The sequence below is a fragment of the Haemaphysalis longicornis genome, unplaced genomic scaffold, assembly GCF_048455015.1.
Source record: "Haemaphysalis longicornis isolate Haplotype H1 unplaced genomic scaffold, Haemaphysalis longicornis Haplotype H1 scaffold_12, whole genome shotgun sequence".
Lineage (NCBI taxonomy): Eukaryota > Metazoa > Arthropoda > Arachnida > Ixodida > Ixodidae > Haemaphysalis > Haemaphysalis longicornis.
The window spans coordinates 32,025,165-32,050,463 of NW_027526225.1; the positions used below are offsets into that span (position 1 = coordinate 32,025,165).

General features: G+C 46.5%; 1 protein-coding gene across 3 annotated transcripts in view; it reads right to left on the minus strand.

Moving 5' to 3' along the window:
- The window catches only part of LOC144162552 (receptor-type tyrosine-protein phosphatase T-like), a 616,771-nt gene that overhangs the window by 64,201 nt on the left and 527,271 nt on the right, over window positions 1–25,299 (minus strand). For all 3 annotated transcript variants that reach the window (XM_077693138.1, XM_077693139.1, XM_077693137.1), the window contains exons 17-22: window positions 23,622–23,918; window positions 13,282–13,520; window positions 6,718–6,790; window positions 4,757–4,863; window positions 4,139–4,343; window positions 2,996–3,092 (exon numbers count right to left, since the gene is read on the minus strand). In XM_077693138.1, the coding sequence (XP_077549264.1) occupies window positions 2,996–3,092; window positions 4,139–4,343; window positions 4,757–4,863; window positions 6,718–6,790; window positions 13,282–13,520; window positions 23,622–23,918 (1,018 nt within the window). The remainder of the gene's footprint in view (window positions 1–2,995; window positions 3,093–4,138; window positions 4,344–4,756; window positions 4,864–6,717; window positions 6,791–13,281; window positions 13,521–23,621; window positions 23,919–25,299) is intronic.

Below are 25,299 nucleotides of genomic sequence, written 5' to 3' on the forward strand. Positions count from 1 at the left end.
AACTCGGTCATTTTCACTTACGTGTTTTTTCCCTGCGAAAGCGCCACGGAAATGAAAACTTCTTCAATGGCTGAAACCTCAACAAAGCACCACCGTGTACAACGGTATGAACGGCTCACTGAAAGTACGGCGGCGAACAAAAGTCTTCATTTAGACATGCAGTCACGTGCGGCGCACGTCGGTCCACGCTGTATGGGTAACCGGGAAGCCGACGAAAAACCGGAAAAAGCAGCGCAATAACAATAGGAGGGCTGGAAAGCTCGCAGAGCTACTGAAAAGTAGACAAGGAAGCATCGGCGTCAACACCGAACGGTGCAGCGGCGTCGGGGGAGCTAAGATAAGCTAGAGAAGCAACGGATACATGACGTGCTCGGCTGTTGGAGCGAAGAGCCCCTAACATTATGTAGGGACGTTGGCCGAGCCTGGGTGGGTCACTGATTCAGAGTGGCCTCTTGCGGGAAGAAAGGTAAGTGGGAAAAGAATGGCGCAGCGCGTACATTGGTTCGTGGCCGGGAAGCGGAGGTAGCGTTCCCTAGAGATACTTTTAAAATGAACAGGTTCAGGTGAGTGCAAATAAGTTCGGATGAGAGCAGATCCCCCAAGAGTGCTACCGGAGCTATAAGTTAGTGAAAAAATGAATTTGCTGCACTGCTTGCACCAGCTCAGCCAATACAAGTACAAAAATGGCTGCAGTGTACGCTTGGTAGTGATAGTATTCTAAGCTCTAAGAGACGGGGAGGATGATTTTCCTTATCTTCGGCCTGCCCTTGATCACGCATGTTTATCATTTCTACTTTTATTCAACAAATACTTAGTTCCATTGGTTTCTTAGATGTAGAGCGTGACATTGCCTGCTTCTAGACGTGGACTTTACAGCGACCTTCTTACGTCGCATCGGGGTAGATCTTTCTCCTTCTTCGCGTGATACGAAGCTAGGGAATGAGAAAAGGGCACGGGATGCAAATTGGTGACTTCGGAGGGTATAGTTTGTTGTGACGATGGCGTTAATTGTCTCGGAGAGTCAGTGGGACCAGGCAGACAACTTTCCCAGAACAAAGTGAGTTTCTGCTCACCTCAACGCTATTTACTACTCTCACGACGAATTTTCAGACCAAAAAGACGGACAGGCTCAATTGACCATGAAGTGGACGTGGCCGTAAGGGCGAATGTGTGCATAACCGCAACCGTAACAACACTAAAGCTAGTCTGTTTCCAGAGGCACTTGCATTGTACCAGTCGGAAATACTGTTTCTGGAATGTCGGGGAAAATTGCAAACTGCTTTTGCTCAGAAAAGGGAGGATTTAAGCATTTGCCGCAAACCTAATGCCAGAGCGTCACTCAAGGAAAGCCAGTCTCTGTCGGGAATCTGTTGTGAGTGTGTCCGCAGGTGAGCGTGCTCTCAGGTGCATCTCTTCAACGCCAGAAGGTAAAGCGGAAGCTTTTATGAACCGTTAAAGTTGTACCAGAGTCCGTCAATGCTACGGTATTAAGGGACTCTGGTTGTACCTTATTCACCTGCTTGCAAACAGATAAAATTGGAGTACATAAGAAGTAAGTGGGCTTAATGCTAGAGTAAATAAATGCTAAAGTAAATGCTAGAACTTCATTTTGTCGAGTTGGTGCTTCCATTAAAAGGGGCTCATTGTCGCTTAACAAATAAAACGATTCGCCAGTTGATTTCTGAGAAACTGCCTTCCTTACGTAGCTGGAAACTGGTCGTTGTAGGGGTTGTATGAGTTTATTATACGTACTTTCTTCGCCAGACTAAATGGAGGATAGGTAAGACAACATATATAACGTATTAAACCGGCGACCAAAACTGGCTCGTTTCAAGAAATCAGCGTTCCCTATGGCTAATCGCTTGTGGAATCATTTGGCGGCTGATTCTTGGGAAAGCCCAAATGCTGAGTCCTTTCAAGCATTTTTAGTCAGAAACACCTTTCCCGTGCATTCGGTCTTCCCTTGCGTCAATTTAATCTTGTAGCTCAAATTGGGCTTGCTCATAAGTCTGTGCAGTGTTTGTGGACACATTTTCGTACCTCTTTTTTATCTCTGGGTCAGTTACTTGCATTTTGTTTCTGGATGAACTAAATTTGTGTCTTCATTATCTCGGTAGATTGTTTTTATAGCGCTACAGTTTCTCTTATTGGTCCTTCTATTGATTCCCACAGTTTTTCACGTGAACACAATTATGTACTTTCCTGTTGGTTTGTAGGTGTTTGCTCTTAATTCTCATCCGTACGAAACTCCTGACTTAGCGTTTAAATATTCAAATTAAACTAGCGTGGTGGCGCGAAACAAACACACAAATGAATGAAAATAAAAAAAATAAATTAAAGCAAAAGAAAAAAATGTCTTCTTTTAAAACATTGAAAACAATTCATTCTTGCCAGGAGGAACTTCTTCAACGCTGGGGCAGCGGTTGGTAACTGAGAATATCGGGAATGAACGCACAACGCATCGCCAAAAATGGCAAATACTAATAGAAGCAGAACATATAGGCACTTCAAGGTGCACATGTCAAACTGCTGCTGTTCGTAGCTTTCACTAGCGGCTTCCTGCATCAAGCGTCAAAGAAAATGACGTTATTTATAATATTTTTTATATGAAGTGCATTTGTGATGTTTCATTACACTGTTTTGATTTCGATGTATCGCTTATTTCTTTGTAACCCTTTTATAAGGGGTCTCCTTTCATGTGCCTTCCCAGCTGAAACAATGTAGTGCTTTTTGTTTTTGCGTCCCCAAGGATCAATCCCATTTTTCAGATTTTCTTTTATAAGCTGTTTTTATTGTTGATTTTTTGCGTCTAACCTTCACGTATTTGTTTACGTTGTACTTCCGTGAACTATTAGTTATCTGGCCTTAAGCCTGCTCTTGGGCGCAATAAACGTGATCATTATTATGGTTATTACATCTGGGAAGGTTCCTTGATAGACTGAATATTTTCAATAAACAAAGATGAATTGATTAATTTCGATGGAGGAATACGTACGTTATGGGCCCTCCAACGGAGTCAACTGGCGTCAGAACAATGCTGACCGTGTTGTTGATGTTCTTCACCACACTGGGTACCATCTGAACTACTGGCGCTGGAACAAAGGAAAACGATCCTCATTGCATTTTTCGCACTTTAAATTTACCAGCCTGTATTACAATATGGTGGGTCAGATAACCGTAAAGATACACTCGTGAACTCACGAGAAATTCTGCGTTGATTATGAACTAGGGGCCCTGCCCTGTGTACAATATTGCAGAAACATTCTTAGGTGATTCCCCAGAAGCATGTTCGTCCGTCTTTGGAAATGCGTGACACGATGTGCTTTATGAAATACACATGGGCCAATGACGTTTTTAATACAAGTCTCTTTGGATCTTTATTCGAAGCCTTGGGCGCAATGCCCCCATGACGTCCAAAGAAAATATGCCTAGAAGTTTATGTGTGGAGGAATTCCATAGAAAGAGTAATTACGCATTATCTGACACTACCCACGAGGAAGCTTCTAGACAATTTTTTGCACTTATAACTTCTCACTAATAAATTGACAATGAAATAAGTTTGCCATATACCCGACATATAGGTCAGGTACACCCTTTCGTTTGCAGTTTATCAGTATAAAGTTTTCCACATCAGACAGGAATACCGGTCCACTCTTCTGATATCAGGATAACAAAAGATGGCAGCGATGCCCGTGATTCTCTGTAACCTCAACCTGAATTCCCATCAGGGCCGGCACAGTGGGGGTGGGGATTTTTATACACGCATTTTATCCGCATTAAGCTCCAACGCTTTCACCAGCCAAACGCGGGCAGACAGGTTGAATGGCGACACTAAGTCAGTTACGAGACTGTATCACACCTAAAATTGCTCACAAAATTGCCGGTCGGTATAGAAAAATATAGCGGTTAAGTCACCAATTCCTTTTTCTTTAGATCTATTCGAACGTTTAAAGCTGACTCCTGAACTGAAAGCTGTTTTTTTTTCATTTTTCCTGCTACAAATAAACCCGATAATATGTTTTCTGGCCAATACTTCAGCAGCAATTTTAAAATAAAAATGGTACGGGCGGCTTTGTTACTGGTGCCTTTGTTACGGGTGGCACGGGTGGCTTTGTTACAACGAAAAGGGGCAACCTACCTGACGCTTTGGTGCTAAAGTTGCCACATAAGGCCTCACCGAAGCCAGCGGACGTACTGGCTGTGATGCAGACCTCATAGGTGGACCCTGGAAACAGACCTGGGAGATAAAACTCTGGGCTTTCGGTAGCGTCCAGTGTGGTGGGGTTTCGTTTCCACGATTCGGTCAGCTTAGCATTGAACGTGTGAGCTATCCGGAAGTGCACCTGGATGTCAGGAATAGAAAGACCAAAAACAGTTGTTCTAACGTCGCACTGCTAAGGAATCTTCGGAGTTCACCTTTCTCATATATATATGCCGATATATTTGTGTATATATATATAGTATGTATGTATGTATAAAACAGGCTTTCTGGCAACTGCTGAGTTAAAAGAGCAAACGGGCTGAAAAAAAGCGCAAGTCATTAATGTGTTACGAACGGTGATAGTCATTCAAGAAGCCACGCCCCTGATTCTGCTTATCGATTTGAAGCTTGCTTTTTTGTTGAATGATTCGCTAACTTCAAGAGAGTTCTAACACGTTGGTGTGCCATGGGCACTTCTTTGCTCTGGTATCCATATAGTGCTTTGTTTCAAGTTCCCTACTTCCAGGCGATCCGAACTCATCAAGAAAGGTTTACCTTGTATTGCAGCAGCTTTCCATTTCTTCGCATTGGTGGCTGCCACTCAATCTTAAGGCTGTCTTCTGTCTTCCCCGAAGACGTTAAGTTGACAGGAGGACCAGGAGCTTTTAGGAAGAATCACGTAGAAATCACTTTATCTAGCACCATTCAGAACGCGATTACAAAATAAGAAAGACACAACAGTTTTTTACAGGCTTTTGAACCCCGAAAAAACCCAAGTGTGAACTGCGTTATGAGAGCTACTTTCATCTGTTAATGTCAGCTTAAGCCCTCGTGGAAAATCATTTTAAAAAGCATCAGTACTATTGCCAATAAAAATGAACGAAGCTCACACTAACATGTAAGACTTGAAGGTAGCGAAGCTTTACGCAACCTTCACGACCATCACGAATGTTTAAGTCGACAATTGCAGCCGATATACTTCTTCTTCGCTGCCGCAATGAACTTTACTTCATGAGTGCGTGCTTCTTTCATTGTTTTGGCAGAGATAATCATCGGACATCACCTTAAAGGGGCGTACGCTATGACGTGTCTTTTTCGTTCTGAGCAAGTGTTGCCACGATTACCACGAACACTAGAGTTTCTTCATGTGGCCGGTTTCGGCCAGTCTCCCTGAGTGGGTATGATTGGCTTTAAAAACGTGCGCCGGGGACGCAGGGCGGTCACCGCGAGTCACGCACAAACGACGGCTCGGCATTTGCTTGGCTTCTTAACTGCAGGGCGGTCTCCAAAACGTTGGCCGATCTCCCTAAGCGGGTATGCTTAGCTTGACAAACGTGCGCCGGGGACGCAGGGTGGTCGTCGCGAGGCACGTGCACACGAGCTCTTGGCATCTTTTTGGTTTTGTTAACTGCCGCGCGTTCCCCGCGAGGCCCGCACTCACGTGCGCGCGCTCGGTAATTTCTTGGTATTTTTAACTGCGGACTCGAAAAATTACGATTTGCTAAACACCTTCACTGTTAAAATACTTTGGCGCATAAGCAACGTGGATTTGAAACCATAAAACCATTTCGAACCTTTTCAAACTTCCTTAAACAGGGCAGCTGTAGAACTAGGGGCGTAGATGCAGACGCCACAGGTTTAGAAGCTGCGCTAGACCAGGTAATCAGGGAGAAAGAACTGAGAGACTAAAGCACTGGGGCAGAAGCGCCGCGCACGCTATTAATTCTAGCGTGGCATTCCAATTGCCGCCATATGTATGGTTCTCATTGCTAAATATCGTGTTTGGCTTTGCCACATATAGCACTGCAATAAAAGCGCCATAATTTTCAAATACCCTTCGATAGAAATGAAATAAACTTTTTTGACTTGCTGATGTTGGATTTTCCCAAAATAAAGGCCTAGTGTTCCCTCAAACGGCATTCAGAGAAACCGTTTTATTCCCTCGCGGTTTGCGCTTGAAATGAAACTATTGTTAAAAATGCAGAACTTCGCTTATTTTTGTGCTTTCATTATGCAACCCTAGCAAGGCTGAATAACCGCGTTTCTGTCGACAACCTGAATTTTGTGGCTGTAAAGGAAATGCGCAAGTGTTTGTGTAAAAAAAAAACAATACAACGATAACGTACCCTCAGAACGATTTCACATTACAACATGTTCGTCGACAGATTAATCTGGCTTTTCCATCAGTCTCATCAAAAAGGCTGCGCGACGTAGGCCACTAAATTATCGGTATTAGTACCGCACGTCGATAAGACGCCACATTTGCCTCAAGGCAAACTCTTCTTAGGACGTTATCTCTGCGAAACTGAAATGTTGGAATGTTTTCAAGAAATGACTGACTTTCTTTTTCTGCATGGTAACTCCGTGGTACGAAGAACAGTTAGTTATCAAAAAGGTTGTTCTTAAAGGCAGAGTGGAGACACGTAATAACATTGATAACCTCACAAAGTGTTTTAACCATGCTCAACTGCAGCGTACGAAGACCGTGTAAGTGTGCTTTTTTAAGCAAGACTTACGCATTTCCTTCGTTTCAATTTCCAGCTTCTCTGAAAAGTTAGAGTACCCTGTTCCGTTGTTCTGGGCCCGAACCTGTTGGGTTAATAAAAAAAAGCACTTTTGAAGACATTACGTGCCTAGATGTTGGGAAAGTTCAACCTGAAAAACAAGAGATATCCCACACAACGGGCGCTTTTCATCAAACATTTTTTATATCTTCGCATTCTGAACACACGTAATTTGGTGGTTCCACACGGTAGATATAAAGGCAAACGGTGTTTAAAGAAAATTTCATTGTGAAGCTAAAATACTTAACTACCTTTGTAATAGTCGTTGTCAGTAAGTTAGAATTGTTGAAGTGAGTTTGTAGGTGACTATCCCCTGTGTCTATGACACACAAGACGAATGGTGTGGTGCTTATTAAGTTCGGTCCTTGCCCCTGACTGAAAATTTACGCCTCCTGTCACATTGTTCAGGAAATGTAGGGGTCTGTTTTTGCTGATGTGGGATCATTATTCTGAACAGCGGTTGTACGAAAGCAAGACGTTGGTTTTAGGAGGAAACATTTCACGAGCAGGTAAACGTCTAACAATTTTAAAAGCGAAGCTTGTTTTGGTCGAGGATTTCATGGGATGAGAGCTGGTAACGCGGATGCAGCGACGTGGAGAGGGCATAGCTTAGCGAGGGAAGAACAAGCGCCAAGCACTCGTGCAGCGTAGTGGGACAGGTGCAGCATAGTGGGTAGAGGGGAGCGCGCGCAAAGTGCAGGTAGGCGGATCCAAGGCGCGGGTGAGAGCCCGCGCAAAGGCCAGGTTGGCGGAGTCAACGAGAGGAGGAGAGCAATCAGATAATGGGAGAGGGAGATCCCAAAAGATGGTTCGGAAGAGCTCGCATATATAGACGACCGCGCTTGGCGGTGCACTCTTGAATGTTTGGAAAATTGCGCGCTCTCCGTAAGAAGAAGCCCGTTGGCAGTGCCAGCGAGAATTGCCGCACGAACGGGAATCCAGGAGCTGGCGTCAAGATGTTCTATAAAGCCTTGCCATTTGGGAATGCCAGGCAGGCGTGCTGTTTACATCAGCGTCCCCGAGGTTAAGTCAGTGAAACTGTGGTAATTTTTTTATGTTGAAGCTACATTTCTGCATGGTTTGTGAACTGTTGTGTCCCGGCGTCCCCTTTTGAAACCCGTAATGCGGAAGTACTAATAAACATGTAGGTGAAGGTCGGCTGCGAAAAAAAATTTTAGCTAGACAACAACCGCGCCGTCTTCACTAACAGGAAACCTGGGGATGGGCGAAGCATGCAGTGAATAAGTGCATGATGCGGTTTCGATGTACGATGCCATTTATAAGGTACGATGAAGTGTGTTATGCGGTTTCGATGCAGAGTGCGTGGTGTGTGAGGTCTCGGCGTTTCTGCCCGCGGAGATGCACCCGTTGGGGGGTAGAGGTATACAGGTTGGCTGTAAAAATCTCGTGTCGTTGAAGCATGAAGCGTTCTAGCTCGAGGCGTTGTAAAACGAGAGTCTCGGTGTGTTATTTTAGTACGTGTTATGTTCAAACGTGGAGCGTTGGAAAACGAGTGTCCCAGTGTTTTATTACCGTAACTACAAGCAATGGCGACATGAGACAACGACGACAAGAGCCGACAACAGCCCGAGCCTCTAAGGTGCTTGGCCGTAAAAATTCGAATGCAGCATGCTCATACGATAGTCTGTGGGGGATGGTATAACGCATAGAATGGGAAAAGCTGGACATGACATCTACAATAATGTCTTATGACGTACAACGCAACGGCGTTACAGAGACATCAAAGGAGCGTTTTGAAACGCAGTTGCTGCATTTACCCTTTATGCTTTTCAAGCAGTGAAGTTCAGCGAAGACAGCAAGACCATCCTCAACGGCTTGTAAACGCCGCTGCGCAGAAAAGGCAAGGCATACCTGCCTGTTTGCAAGGGAAGGCAGAGGCCGTCTGCGCTTTTGTTGCTTAAAATGTGGGGCGTGAAAGGTTGCGGCTGTGGAGTGTTGGTCCGTTTGAGCGAGAAAACATCAGTGCCAGTGTTTCATAGCGCTTATTCTGTAGCGTCGTGTCCATAATGAACCTTGTGGTTTTATTTCTAAGACAGATGGAGATTGACAGAAGAGCTTTGTTGTGTAAAATATAGTCAAGATTTGGGAAGGTCGGACAAACAGCTGGTTGAGCCCAAGAGTGGAACCCAAAGTCCAGGGCCTCAGATGCAGCCGGTCCTCCCCTTGCCCTTTTATTCATCTCACGCTGATATTTGGGTAACGATCTCGTCAAAGCTGCCTCCCATGTCCCGATAGAAGTGAATTTTGTAATGTTTGAGTTTTTCTTCGCTGGAAATATCCTTGAAGACGAGCAGGTGGCGTGGAACAGGGTTTACGTTTCCTTGTATCTCAGCACAGCTTGAAGTTAACATTGGACATTGCCTGCCAAGCGTTTTCGCCAAATCATATTCGCGGGTTTACGCGCTGGTTTTCATCCAGCGCAGGGTTTGGGATGCTTCGACGTTGACATCTCTGTGTGGCACTGAGAAGGATGGTGTTCTTAGGAGTAGGATAAGAAAACGTTCGTCATACTTTTGAGAAGGGAATTTGGTAGTCGTGGTCGCTGGGAGCTTGGTATTTCCGTTCACGCGCATGCATCTTGGTGTGCTGCGTTGGTCGCTTCCAGACCCACGTGTACTAGTGTAGCGTGGTGTGAACTTTCATCATCGCAGATTGAAGAATCATTTTCAGGCCTTTTGGTACTCTGCGTGCAGCCAACTGCCTAATGGCCTTTGAGAGTGTTTTATGATGGACTGTTTTATGAAGGTGGATCGACACGAGGATGGCTCCAATTTCACTTCTTTCGTGCTTGCATGTATAAGGTTTCTGAAGTCACAGCAATTGACACGGTAGTTTATTTCTGGTCATAATCTAGGTCTTCCTTGAAGTTTGAGAGCCTGGCGTTTAAATTATGCCAGCATTTTTAGCTAGGTGACACAACGTTGGCGCCGGAAATATTTTCCGCGGGACGGGCGCTTTGGTGTGGTGGGGGCGTTGCGACTACCAACAAGGCGTAGAACGAACTTCACTGTAAAGGGGCGGCACCTGCTGCAATCACGTATCTTTGCGTTCGACTCCGATGTATTGTTATTGTCTTTCGTTCCACAATCCAGTACCACCCACCGCGGTGGCTCAGTGGCTAAGGCGTTGCACTGCTGAGCACGAGGTCGTGGGTTCGATTCCCGGCCCTGGCGACCGCTTTTATGACGGAGGCTTAAAGCAAAAACGCCCGTGTGCACAAGATTTCGGGCCACGTTAAAAAACACCAGGTGGTCAAAATTAATCCGGGGCCCTCCACTACGGCGCGCCTCATCGCCTGCGTTGCGTCGGCGTATTAAACCCTACAATCAATCATCAATCACAAGCCACTACCTACTGTTCTTTACTCCAGATTCCGACAAGCCAAGGTATCTGGCTACACTAGCCCTGGGTTCTGCTATGAATTCTGTGCTCTAGTCCCGGGTTCTAGCTATGACGCATTTCCACGGACGCTTCATGAGCACAACTGATAAAGAACGGCTAGGTTCCACAGAAAAATCAGAAAATGAGCCTAATAACGCCAGCGTTATAAAAACCGCACCTCGAAGGTAAGCTGTATTCTTAAACTTGTAATCATTATCATCCACAGCCCATTTGTTTCCACTGCAGGGCAAAAGCCTCTCCCGGACATTTGCAACCACTTCTGTCAAGAGATTGTCGAGTTCACACTGTGTCCCAAATTTTTGCAATTCATTTCTTCATAAGGTCTTTGGTCGTCCCCAAATGCGGTTGTCGTCTCTTGTTGTCCATTGCGTTAAGCGAATGGCCCACCAGGCCCACCTTTGATGTTTACTTTTACCCAAAATGCCTTCGACGCGAGTTCCTTGCCTAGTTAATTCCACAGTTTTTTTATGCATGAGAGCTAACGCTATAATTCTTTGCTACACGACTCGTTGATCCAACTTAAGCTTTCTTAGATACAACCAACACCACGGCAATTTTGTGTCCTGTTATTTGCTTGAGTGTTTGCAGTTTATTCTACTCAATTGGATAAGTTAACTCCGCCCCATCTACTCGCTCTTGGGCAGTTCCTGCTGCAGTAGTTTTGCGGTGTTCAATGCGGGCATTTTTTTCTGAGACAGTTTGCTTGTTTCTTGAATAAATTTTCCCCTCTCGCAGCCAGCGCCACTCTGGGGTGATCTTCGTCAGGCTGCCCTTCGACACATCCACGGTATCTTCTTCGTCTACTGAGAAGACTCCGAACGTTTTCTGAAACGTTATTTTAAATTCTGATTCTCTTTCTTTGATTGAGTTGAAAATTTCTTTCTCTCCTACTATAAGTTTTATTCTTTCCAGTTAAGAACCCTCTATATTTTGACCCTTATCTCTTTATAATCTGTGCACTTGGCTTTCCCAAGTAATCATTGGCCTTCCCAAGTACCTCAATGTTATTGAAACTTTGGCTTAGCATTTAGGATAAAGTCAATATCATTTTTTGTTTAACCACTGGGCTTTGTCTTGTCAATTTTATATTTCTTACATTTGCGGAAAAAGGTTTCAATATTTTTCATTCATTTATTATGGCAAAGTCGACAACCAAAATCGACTAACAAAACCGAAGCTTCCATTTGCATCCTCACGTCCTGATTTTGCCCAATTCTGCAATGAAGCCAACAATGCTATCGTACATTAAACTTTTGTCCGATTCATTGCCAATGAACATCTTCCTAAAAGTGTCAACAACCCCACCGCGTAGCTGGGTGTTGGCGTGATAACCTGTGTTTCCCTAAACTCTATTTTTTGTTCAACGTGATGAGAAATACGGCCACCATTTTGTTTATAAATAAAAATTACGCCCCACTACGAGGCATAATTTATGCATCAAAAATCCAACTGGAGGTCTCCTCTTTCGCGAACAGATTGACTTCGAATAGCGGCGAAAACCTGTTGCTGTCGTGGTCTGGGCCGGTTGGAGCCACTGCCATGGCCGTGCGGGCAGGCGCGCCGGCGTGTTCGAAGACACGTCCGACGTGCGCTAATAATCGTTTCCGAGGGCTGAAAACGCGTCATGATTTCTCTCTTTATCCATTTTTCGGCGAACGACGCGCATAATTTGCAAATGTAGCAGTGCTATTGTCACATTTGATCTGGTGGATCGGGAAACGAGCCGCTGCTTTCGCTTCAGTCGTTGTCAAGGGAATTCGCGCTGGCTGCGAGAGTGACGCAAAGAGCGTAAGATCCTGTTCGAAACAGCTTTGGGGTGCCCGCGTATACTCCGCACGCCAGGTGATTTTTTTTTTCGTCTTCGCTGCTGTGCGGCCACTAGTGTCCGAACTGACTTCTGCGATTTTGAACACTGTTGCTGCGGCGCCTGCGGTGTTACGAATCAGCACGCCACTGTGCTTCAATCTTCGTGCAGCGCTTTGCTGCTTTGTGGTGGAGCCTCCACTACGCGCGCCTTTCGAGTGGCCGCCTCTGTGCCGGTGACTCAGGCTTCATCAAATCATTGTGTGTGGTGTGTCTTATCCTGTCGTCCCATCCTGATTCGTTATTATTCTGTATTTCCATAAATTCAGGCTTACCGCAACAAACATCGGATCCCAACACGCCGCAACGCTCCTGGGAAAGGCCGGATCGCTCACGCCTTGCTGTTTGCGTGATTCTACATGTCCCTTAATGTTACACCTATCTCGCCTCTCTCGGACGCAGCGTGCGCCAGTAATACGGACCCCTCACCAACTCTGGAAAGAGCCTTGCGTGTGTCTGTACCTTGTCTCGTCGTGTGCAAAAACCAGAGGGAAGGCTTGTTTGCCAGTTAGCGCTATGGGTATAAATACGACGCCCAAAAGCGCAGAAGTTCATTTCTGTTGGAGCAGTGAATCAATGCTGTCACTGTGCTCGGGTCCTATACTGTAATCTCGCCCGTCGGGGCATTGTTCCTGTCTTGCTTCGGCTCATTTCTCGCCATGCAGTAAACCAGTTAAGTTTGCCTTCGGGTTCTTGCCGTCATCTTCAAGGCAGCAACACTTGCTGGCCGCTCGCTTCATCACGCTACCACTGGCAAGACGGAGACGATGGAGCTCGGCTCGGGGACGCCTTCCGGTATGCAAGAGCGGTTAGCGTGACCGAACTGAGGTGGCCAAGCTGGGTTTGTGTTAACCATGGTTAGCGGGATAACCGCAGTCTCGTCTGCCGTGTAACGCTGCTGAGAAAACTGCGGTTCTGTCTGATCGCGGTTTGCTTAACCATGATAAGTGTGCCCGTGTAACTAGGGTATTAATCGTAGCGATGTTCAAATTCCAGTGGCGGCCTCTCTGAACCAAAACATTCTTAGCAGCCCTTGTCCTATAGCAATTCTATCTGCCGCTATAAACAGGTTATTTACCGCTGCTAGGGAGAAGCAATCCGCTTGCTTACTCTTGTGTTAATAAAGAGAAAACAATATTGCATAATGCAAAGCGGTTGCTCAAGTTGAAACTGCGGTGTAGCAGGATAGAGCAGTAGTTGAGGCAAGAGGAATTCACCCTTTATGCTCACCTTAAAGAAGTAGAGTTGGTTGGGTTCGAGGCCATTCACCGTGTAGCAATGCTTCAATTCACTCCTGCTGCAGTGGGCGGGCTCGATGACTCGTTCTGTGTATCGGCTTCCTTTTGTTGATTTGTAGTACAACTGGTAGTGGATTAGGACACCGTACGGAGGATAGGGGGCCCTCCAAGACAAAGTGACGGTGTCTTCGGACTGTTGGGCTGCATCCAGCTCTGTTGGAGCAGGAGGAACTGGAAATAGTAAAGGTACAGTGTTCTTCACATTGTCATCCAGTAGAATTATAAATTCGAACTGGACGTCTTTCATGTTTGCTGTGTTTACTGATTTTTTTATATTTTCGAAAAGTCTGTATGAGTCTGTAGTAAAGCCGCTTACCAAAGTTAAAATTAGCCGCATAGGTGACAGCCTGGAATTTGAACAACCCAGAGAGGAGGCTGCGTATTGGAAAGGGTACTCAAACATGGATCGCATCCATGTTGTCAATAGAGGGATAGAAAAATCCGCAGAATAATCTAAACCCCTTTGCATGACATTCATAGACTATGGGAAAGCGTTTGACTCAGTACACGCCGCAGCCGTGCTAAAAGCACTACAAACTAGGTAATGGAGGAAACTTGCATAAGATTTGCAGACGGCATATATAAGGAATGTACAGGCAGGATCACAATCAAAGTGGTAAAGTCCAAATCCCAAAGGGAGTAAAGCATGGTGATACCATCTCACCAAAACTGTTTACACTGTGACATTCGGAGATTTATACCGGCAGTTTTCGGCGTGTACCGAAATACGAAAGAGCCGATGCGCGTGCCATCTCGCGTTTCTGCAATGACCGTCCTTGGGCGACATTCCCATTCTGACCGCAAGGTTCCCGCTGGAGGCGTCGCGTATGCGCGCTGAGCGCCCAACGACGAAACAGTACCCCGCTCTGCCTTCCCTCCACGCAACAGAGGAGGGGTAATAAGCCCCGCACACCCCCTGACGACTCTCGCCACTATCCGTCGTCGGAGCCGCCATAGAAACCATCCGAGAGCGCTCTCCCGCATCCCGGCCGAGGTCGAGATGACGGTCCTCTCTCGTACCTATCTACGCATACCCCGAGCTCGCAGCAGAACCACCACACGATCCTGCATCATGCTTTGGATACCACCACGCCCCGGAACGAGAGTCCCGACCTTCCCAAAACTACATAGCAAGCGCACCCCGTGCACCCCGGCCTCAGAACGAGAGGCCCTGTCCCCGATATCCAGCGCCAGCTTACGAGTCATATCATCTCGCCGAGTTAACGCGTAGGCAACAGCCCAACTTCGTTGTTAATAAATTGTTTCTACAGCCAAACCTGTGTTTTCTATATTCCCATCAACTCCGTGTGGACCCACCTAGTTGCTAGCGCGACGCTGTACCTGTATCGGGGGCGTAACAACAGCATGTGTGGAGGGGTTATTCAGAAAGGTTGACTGGGGAAACACAGGATTAAGAATAAAGGGATAATACTTGAATCATTTGAGGTTGGCAGACGACATAGTCTTGCTGAGTGAGACTGCAGAACACCTAAAAAATGCTTTATGCAACAGAAAAGCACAGTACTGGAGACAAAAATAAATGTGAATAAATCTCAATAACGAGGAATAAGCATGCGAAAAACGTCCTCTCGAGATTAGGAAGCAAAACGCTAGAAGAAGTAACAAAATACAGCTACTTCGGACAGATAGTTCGTGTCGATTTCAACCACTAGAGAGAAATGCGGCGCAGAATGAGTATTAGTTGGGGAGCACTCGGCAAGTGCAATTTGAAATAATGAAGACTAAGCTACCAATATCACTAAAACATATCTACAAGTAGTGCACACTGCCGGTGATGACTTATACGGAGATGAGACTTGGCGCCATATTTAACAACTGGAGAGCAAACTTAGATCGGCTCAGGAGTGCGTGGAACGAATAATGTTAGGTGTGACACTTATGGACAAGAAACGAGCATCCTGGATCAGGAAACAAACTAGAGTAGAAGATATAATAGTTGAAGTAAAGAAAAAGAAGAGCACTTTGGCTGGCCATGTAGTGAGTCGAGCCGACAACCGGTGGACAATTATGGTGACAGATTGGATACCCAAAGATGGGTCTAGAAGAAGGGGAAGGTCGATAACACGATTGAGGGATGAAATAGGAGAAATTAGGTCGCCAACAGTAGACTAGAGGGGCTTAGGACAGGAGTGGTTGAAAGTGAATTAGAGAAGCCCTCTACGTGCAGTGGACCTGACTAGGCTGGTGTTGTTGATGATGATGAATAAATAAGCGAGAATCCCATTGCAGTATTTTTACTTTGGTACCCTCGTCCGTATATTAACCTGATTGTATTCTAACGCCGCCGGAAATAACAAAAGTTGTGAAACCGAAACCTAACTGAAACTGGGACCGTTTGGGCAGGTTACATTTAAAGAAAAAGCATGATCGCTCTCTGTGCCATAAAAGATTGTTTGAGGTGTTTTACGATATTTTTAGCACACGAGCGTGAGCTTAGCCTCATAAGGAAAACCTGTCATGTTGACTAAATAAGCCATCATGAACTAAAAAAAATGTCGGGCCATCTTCTTCGTTGCTTGGCAACGCCTGAACATTCGCATAACCACTCGCCTGCTTAGCGAGAGTATGCCGAGAGGGCAAGAAAGTGCGAGTTGGGTCTTGAATTGAGCAGTGTCAAACCCTGCAGAACGTCCCGTGAATACACAAATGTATCGGTTGCACCACTCCATGTAATCACTGCGCTATAAACTTGTAATCACTCCCCACCAGGATGTCTAGATGGTTACTGCACAGAGGCCAAATTTTATTGCGGCAGCTGCAACAGTGGGCGAGCAAGCATCGCGTTCGAGGCGCGTACGGATAGAGAAATACCTGTGGTCGTCGTGTTAGTCGAAACAGGGAATATGTCAGAAGCTATCTTTACGCCATGTCAATGTTCACTTCCCTTTAAAATTATCTACACAAGCTGTTATGAGATTCTGATTTATTCTGATTGTAGGGTTTAACGCGCCGACGCAACGTAGGCGATGAGGCCCGCCGTAGTGGAGGGCTCCGGATTAATTTTGACCGCCTTTGGATCTTTAACGTGCGCCGAAATCTCGTACACACGGGCGTTTTTGCTTTTCGCCTCCATCAGAAAAGCGGCCGCCGCTGCCGGGAATCGAACCCGCGACCTCGTGCTCAGCAGCGCAACGCCTTAGCCACTGAGCCACCGGGGCGGGTTGTTATGAGATTACGACAAGCTAAATACGGCATATCCCTTTTCGTTATAACCGATAACGTACCTATTTGGTTTCAATATTGCATTTCAATCACTCACTTTTACTACGAATTTTGAACGGGAAATCCTATTTTCGGAACTACTGTATGAAAAGTGCGACATATCGATTGTTGACGGTATAAAATAAAGCGTTTTTTTTTCAAAAAGAGCCAAATACACAAACCGAAACAAAGTCAGATAAAACTGCAGGGACAAGACAAACTCGCAACTTTCCCCTAGAAAAGAGGTGGCAAGAAAATTGGTGAGATAACACCCTGATAATGCGTACGCAGCTCATTGTTCGTATCGAAAGTGAGCTACATCCTGCTGTGGTACGGATCAAAATGAGCCGAATTCATTTGCCCAACGGGAATTTGCTTTTGGTGCGACTTTCAGAAGACTTTCTTGCTTTCCGAAGCTAGCTCATCATGAACTCTGATGGCTTTTAAGAGATAAGCGAAAGATCTGTCCCAAGACGTCAACGACAAAGTGAACAGAAGTGAACGATACGAATTTCAGAGACGTGAAACAATCATTTCATTTTGTCTTCCCCGTACCCGCGGAGAAAATCAGGTTACTCATTGTAGCGTAAACTACACTGGCCGAGGTTGAGCAGTTTCGCGTGAACATTGAAGGGCAGTGCTGCGCAACGCGAGGAGCATTGGATTGGACCGGATTAGATCGGATTGGATTGGAGTGGATTGTATTGTATAGTACAGGATTGAACTGGATTGGATTGAATTAAAAAGTATTGTATTGGATTGGACTGGCAATTCAATCCAATTGGAATACAGGAGTGTAGAGAATTAAGTCTGCAGGTTCGCCGGTCTGCGCACTCCAGAGGAGTGACATCATAGCCGCGGCAGACGCACTTGCGTCGGCGCGTGCCTACCTGTGCGCCTCCACTGCGCAGTATCCAAGTCTGACGCTGCGCCGGAGCCGCTCGATAGCCGTTTCACGTGGCTCCTCGAGAGCCATGCTGAGCATGCGCGAGGAGGAGTGACTGGACTGGACTCGATTGGAGTGGATTGGACTGGGTTGGAGTGGATTGGACTGGATTCCTGAATCTTAGCTCACGCCACGGATATCCTGGCATAGCCGAGCTAAGTCACGACTATTTTTTTACTCCCATATTTATCATTTTAGTACTTGGCGAAGTAGCCGCCGCTTACAAGTCTTGGCAAATCCCTCCCCCCTCTCTGAGGGTACGGCCACTTTAATAAGTTGAAGAAGAACATATGAGAAGCTTTCTTGCGAAGCGTTTTTAAAATACATGGGAAGGAAAGGAAGAGCCTGCTTGCTTCGGGACTGTCTTAAGGAGTGATCAAGAAAATGATCCTACAAAACAATTCGGGAAGACCTGCTCATGCTTCCAAGAGGGCTCACCTGCTGTTCATGTGTAGTTGTGTTCTTGAAGCCCTGTCATACGTTTAATGCCTTTTCCGCCAAAACTCCACCATACAATTCTTGAAAGTCAATTTAAATAAAGTTCCCATAGGAATGGCGCCACAACTTGAATATTTCAATTCATCATCATCATTATCTTCTCTAAGCACACTGTAGGGCAAAGAAGGCTGAATCTCCAATTATTTCGGTCGTGTGCTAACTACGACCGGGAAAATTCTTGATCTAGATGGGCAGATGAGATGAATAGATCAAGAAGAGATTTCCATTGAACACGAGCCAAATGGAAACGTATCATCCTATATTGCAAATATTCACCGCATAATTTGCGATTACTTGTGGCCATATAGCTCGCCTAGCTGACATGGAAAACATAATATAATAGCTTTGAGGATTTTGTTCGAGAAGCAAAAGAGGCATTTAGCCCTCCCTCTGAAAGTGACGGGTGAATTCAGCAGCAGCAGCGATCAGGCGTTGAGCAAGCGCAGTGTCGCAAGCTCCATTACTAGCGAGGTTCTAAACTAAGTCAGTCGTGGCCTCAATGTGAACCTCGCAAGGCAAAAAGAAGAAAAAAGAGAAAATTCCTGTTAAGGCACTTACAAGCCTCCGTGTGCAAAGTGAGCTCAGGTATGCGAGCATTGCGGAGCTGCTCTATACAAGCCCGGTGCCGCTGCAAAGCTAGCCTTCACGTCTCAAGCTAACTATAAAACGTGATACTTATCCTTACGTTGCCCTTAGCTTGATAAAGAGTACACTTTCCAAGTTGGTCGATGATCCCACATACGAAGATTCTGTAACTGCTCCCGCTGCACCTGAGCCGAAGGACCCCTCAAATAATCCCTCGCACGCAAACATCACTACAACCAATAGTACGGCTTGAGTCTGCAATTCAAAAATTTTTTTGGCACAACCTCTTTTTGAGCAAGAGACTAGTCGGAGTTGATTCTTTCGCAATTTATTGTTATTGAACTCTTTTTACCCGTTATTTTTCAAGCACGCAGTGACCCATACGTTAACACGACTCATAAAGTTGGACCGTTATCCTCCGGTCTACATGCTTTCCGGATAAATTATTTAGCGTTATGTTTCTGACCATTTACTCGTTAAAGCATATTTAACCGAAATGTCGGTCTGCTTAACCCAAAGGTGCGTTTCTAGATGTAATGTTGCGTGATGGGCCAGTCGCGTTTACAGCAGAAAGCTAGGTGTTCTACGAATGAAGAGTGCATTAGTAGAAAAGGGTAGCCTGCACCATCTTAGTTTTGTTTGTTATACGCTATTCGTAAAAAATAAAACATATTAATGATGATATGGAGAGTTTATATGTCCAGCAGCACATGCGTCTCAGGTGGACAAAATAAGCGAGTAGAGGATAAAAGCGGTAGAAGCCTTTACAGACATATAAGAATGTAGGTCCTTAGAGAACCTGGAGACAGTAGGACAGCTTATCACGTAAGCCAACGTTCCGCAAATAATTGCACGCCAACTGCGTCGGCCGGTAGCGTTCCGGCTGACGTCCCCAAGATTTTTTCCTCCCTTCTGCCATGGTTGCCAGACCATGAATGTCTTCTCCGCTAAAAGAGGAACGGCAGGTGGGCGAAAAGCAAAAACGCCCGTGTGTGCGAGATTTCGGCGCATGTTAAAGATCCCCAGGTGGTCAAAATTAATCCGGAGCCCTCCACTACGGCGCGCCTCATCGCCTACGTTGCGTCGGCGCGTTAAACCCTACAATCAATCAATCAACGGCAGGTGGTCGCCAGCTTATGTGACACCTTCGTTGAATGCAGACTGCCCTTTTCTTTTTCATCCCCGCTCTTTCTTTTTAACAGCAAAGCCGTATTCGGCAGAAGCGTGTCGATGAGGCGTGGTAGCGCGGGAGCAGAGATGTGGAGAGGGCACAGCGCAGCCTAGCGACGGCAGAGCAATTGCCAAGCACACGTGCAGCATAGTGGGGAGAGGGGAGCAAGCGCAGGTGAGCAGTGCCAAGGCGTGGGTGAGGGAACGCGCCAAGCGAAGGTTGGTGGAGCGAAGGAGAAGATGCGATAACTCGGTTTATTGGAGAGCGCGCTCTGAACAGCTAGTTGGAGGAGCACGGATATATAGACGAGTGCACTTGGCGGCCGTTTCTAGAATGTGTGGAAAATGGGTAAAGTCGTGCGCTCCCAGGAAGAAGAAGCTGCCCGGCATGAGTGTCAGCTATAGTTGGCACACGAAAGCCGGCGAGTGGGCGCCAACGGGAATCGATCTGCCTACTTTAGGAAGTTTTATGAAGCTTAGCCTTGGGATTAGGAGACGGCAGGCACCGTCCCTGTTAACATCAGCGTTTGCCACGTGAAGTCAGTGAAGTAGAGCAGATTTTTTCGTTTTTTTGTTTCTTCCACGCGCCCCGTATTACGTTTTCTTTCCTTCCTTCCTTCTTTATTCTTCCCCCGTCACCAGCCAAACACTCTGGACCGCTAGAAGAATGCTCATAGCGGGTCCATCCCTCAGTTGGCCTTCCTTCCATCGGCACGCGAAGAGAGAGAGAGAGAGAGAAACATCTTTATTTGCCCTTCTATAAAGGCTTCTGCGTTTGCTGGGGGAAGGAGCTGCTGTTACCAGTCGCCCCCAAGAACTGCCTCAATGTGTTGGAGGAGGGCCTCCCAGTGCTCCTCTTCTGTTAGTCGTAATGAGGAGGTGGTCAATTGTCGGACTGAGGGCGCGTACCGGCCGGCGAAGAGAAAAGTGGAAGCACTTCTGCATTTTGTATTTCTATTCACTAACCCAAACGCACCGAGGGAACAGGTAAGATTTTAAGACCAAGGTCGTTGGGTGACTTGGTAAATACTCCCATTTCGAAAATCTCAACTTTGGAGATGAACTTCCTCGTCGATTGTCAATGAACGCAGGTGTCAATGGCTATCCGATGGGCCTTCTGCTATCTGCGACAAGACCTACCCCACCATTAGTCGCGGTTTCTACAGGACCATCATACGCCGCGACGACCTGCTGTCCGGGTCGCGTATATGTGTTTCCCAGGAAGCCTTCATTTGAGCAAGCATTAAAGGTTATATTACAGATTAACAGTAGACACATACCTAAAGCACAGAAAGCCACCTGAACTAAAATAAACAGCACCAAGACCGAACCTATAATCGATCGTAGTAGACAACCTAATTGTAAAGAAATAGCGTAATATATGCCCACCGCTACTAGCTAAGCCAGCCTTTTGCCGACTTGCACTGTGTGCTGATACCACCATAAGCAGACAAAACCATCCAAATTGGAAAAAAAGTGTTCTAAAACCCATCCAACGCGGAAACAGCCATGAGTAAAAAATATGCAAAAGTAGCCAAACTGCCATGAAAGGGACAGAACTACAAAAGCGCACACAGACAGTAGCTGAAACTGACCTAGAGGGAAGAAAACCTGTAGAAATCACCTTTTTCTCCCGACCCAACGCTCCTTTAGCGTGATTTCGCTATCGAACCGTAGCTTTGTTTGACGATGCCCAACAACTGTCTGTCTGGGCGGGATATTCTTTCGATGCATTGTGAAAGAATGTAAAAGGAGGGGCGAAGAGCGTTCACAAGAAACTTTGCATTGCGCGAGCCACAGTGAAAAGGGTATCATCGTAGCCCGGGCTACGAATGTCGCCGCACCGCTCCGGTGGCCGGACACTCTCCGTCACTAGGGGTCTGTTTTAATTAACTCCCCCCCCCCTCTCTCTCTCTCTCTCTCTCTCTCTCTCTCTCTCTCTCTCTCTCTCTCTCTCTCTCTCTCTCGTTAAGGGCTAGGTGCCTTTACGGAAAAGTTACTGTATAGTCAGCATGTAGTCATTTTCTGTAACCTCGTTTCGCGACATCATTTAAAGGCGAACTGCACTAAAATTTCACCTCGGCCAAATTTACTTTAAAGAAGCCATTAAGACAAAATACAAGTTGGGTTTATTAGAAAGACTGCTTAGTGCCGATAACAATGATACCAATATCATCGCAATATTCGAACAAATAACGGCATATTAGAGAAAACGTGTGAAGCAGTCGCGATCCCCTAGCCAATTTCCCGCAACTTTTCTATAACGTCGCCGAACCTTGTTTATGCGATTGGCGGCCACCTAACTGACCTGTCGCGACGACACATGACTGGACGTCTGTAATGAGGCCTCTAGTTCCATTTGACCGCGTCACTTGAATGCTAACGTGCAGTTAACGCACTGAAAATTATGTTTTATTGTTGGCCCGTATGACGCCATTCTTGCTCATAACACGTCACTGTGGCGCAAAATTTGAAAGTTTTTAAATACTTCTTGCTTTTTCTTCGTTAAAAAACATCTTTTGGGGCTGTAATGGAGCGGAGTGAGATGCTGAATCCTAGTTCTTTCAAATTACACGAAGTTGTATTTTCTTTTCATGGCTCCCTTAAACGTATAATAAGTACCATCAAACCAAATGGGACATGACTGGAAGCCTCGTGAAATGCGCTGTTCATTAGTTAGAAACGCTTAAAATGAGTCCGCCGCAGGCGACGCAGTACATGCCGGCGGATGGCGCTAGCAACCACTAAGCGGAAGTGGCACTGCGGCAGGCCCTGATCTTTTTCGTACGGTTAGCCAAGAGAACTGGTCGAGTTCCGCTGGGCGCCCTTCTGCCAGGGCTGCGTAGAGGGCGAAGCGTTGCGCTATAGTGCCTAGAATATACTAGGCACTATAGTTGCGCGCAGGTTTGTTCCGGCTGGCCGACCACGTGCGGCCGCTCGTTCGCCGATGGGCCGGCTGGAACGTCTCCTCAGCCTGGCCGTAATGGTCGCGCTCTTCTCTAAGTCGGTTTCAAAATCTCCGTGTTTTGACGATCGCTTACACCGCAGCGTATTTCAGCTTTCATATGTTGTATGTTGCGGTCTTTTTAGGCAGGCTATACTGAAAAAACATAACCAAGAGCTTGGAATTTTGAGTGCAGTTAACCTTAACCTTAACGTCGTTATTTGGTCAACGCAAGGCAATTGTTTCAGAAACCGCTGCTGTCGATCGTTGTATTCAAAAGAAATTTACCGTTAACAGGGTCACTTCTCGTTGCCTTACTGGGTTAATGAACACTCGAAATGGTAATCTTGAAGAATAGAAAATAGCTTCGCCCATTTTCTACAGTATATCTGAAAGCTGTGTAATTTTGCGTATAAAGCCTACAGCTCGCTCGACCCCCTCCCCCACCCCCCATCCTACCACGATGCAATCTGTTTGCCCCCTCAAGATTACGTCCTGCCGACGCCCATGCACTGATGTATTGATGTTTTGCCTCATAGATGCCTGATGTTTTCTTTTTCGCGAAACATGTCGACAATTACAAGTGCGTTTTCAGATATAGAGGTTCCGGAAAGTTGTTCTGTATAAACCTCCCGCTAAAGTATTCCTGTAACCTTTGGCCGGAAGGCGAAAAAGGATGGCTGAATGGAGTGACAGATAGAGAGAGAGAGAGAGAGAGAGAGAGAGAGAGAGAGAGAGAGAGAGACAGAGAGACAGACAGACAGACAGACAGACAGACAGACAGACAGACAGACAGACAGACAGACAGACAGACAGACAGACAGACAGACTGGCAGACTCATTTTTGTGTTTACGTAACCCAAGAACGACTATCGTCTTTAAAAGGCAGCAGAAAATCACATCTCACCTGCTGGCGGAGTCCTGAAGTTCAGCGAAGCGTGCTTCGGTGAGCGTCCCGCTTCGTTCTTGGCGAACACTTTGGCTTCGTACTGCGTGTATGGCACGAGATCTTGGTAATAGGAATGGGTGTAACGAAGGTTCGTCTTGCGCTCTTTACTGTCCCAGGGGTCATTGCTTTTGAGCTCCAGGTGGTAGGACTGGTTGGCCCCGTTGGTGGAGTTGCAAGGTACCGGCGACCACCCCAGCGTGTCATAGCCGACCACCTCCCGTGAGTGGTGAAAATTTGACGGTGCTGCTTCGGGAACTGCAGAAAAAGTGCACGTATGATTTGCGTACAGAAGTAGCCGACGACCTAAAACGCCGCAGCTGATGACGACACCTGATGGGTGTACGTGCATACACTAAGACACAGACATACAGTCATCCGCTACTTTTCAGTAATGGACCCAGCGACGGGAAGGGATAATAGTACACGTTGTTCCTTTTGAGTAAAGGGATCACAAATTTGCCACTCACCCTTCGGTAATAATGGGTACCCTCGATTTACCAGCCTTGCATACCACGCGACTAGTCCGTGTACAGACTTCGTACGTTAGCAATGTATTACAAAATTGAGCGCCTGATCGGGTCTAGACTGTTCGCGTACAGTCCGGGTACTCGCAACGAAGGATGCCTCATCGTTAGTCGTCTAAACAAGTGGGGTCGTAATACCCCTCCCTAAGCGATGCAAGCGGTACGTCATTATGTTAATTCGTGTACTCGATCCCCGGTGCTATTCGTAAAATCCTGAGCTGGCTGAGCTCGGCCCAAATCAATCTACATGACGAAAGATAAGCTCGACTGGAGATCGCTTAGGTGGCACCGCCCTGTTTATGTGGCTGCACACAATGCTTTGTTTTCTTCAAACTCCTGAAAAACCTTAGCTTCTACTCAACCGTTTTTGATACCAGCGCGCCGCAGTATCCTCCGCTCCCTCTAGTTCTGGCTGGGCCATTCCTACCGTCAGCAAATGCTAGGTCTCTGGCTTCCTTTTGCATGTAGACAAGAATGTATCATCCGTGCAACAAGTTGTGGCTACCTGCCAATTGGTAACCCACCCCCTTCAGCTTGTGGTCACTCGGCGCTCGGACATCTCCGAAGGCAATGCGTGCCGAGTTGTCTTCAACAAGTGCTTGTACTCTATTTCTTACATTCCCTTAACTAATGCTCAGCTTAGCACCTTTAATACCACAGCTGTAAGACTCTAGAAGTGACCAAGAAACCTCAATATCCCCGCCTTTATATACTTCCAAGCTATTTTCCACGGGCCCTTTTCATTCCCTGGGCGCTTTCCTCAACGTACACTGTGATGCCAAGCTTTCCCGGCTCTCTTTTGTCTTTCAAATCTGCAGGGTGCGTGGTTACTGATTCAGGCAGAGATACCAATCATTCCCGTATCTATCACTCTACCCACCCGACTACCCACCCGTCTACCCGTCTCTGCCGTCTCTGTCCACCCAAACTCCACCTCTCAACTTTTGTACCTTCCCTATTAGGTCCAGCATGTCCCCTGTAGCAGGCCATCGCCATGTGGCCGCGCAACAGCATTCCGATTCTTTCGCAACCCATAGAATCGCCTGCACAGGCTCCTTCTTCGTGGCTCATCGTGGTTCGTGCGGCTACGTTCTGAACCACCCCACCTTCGA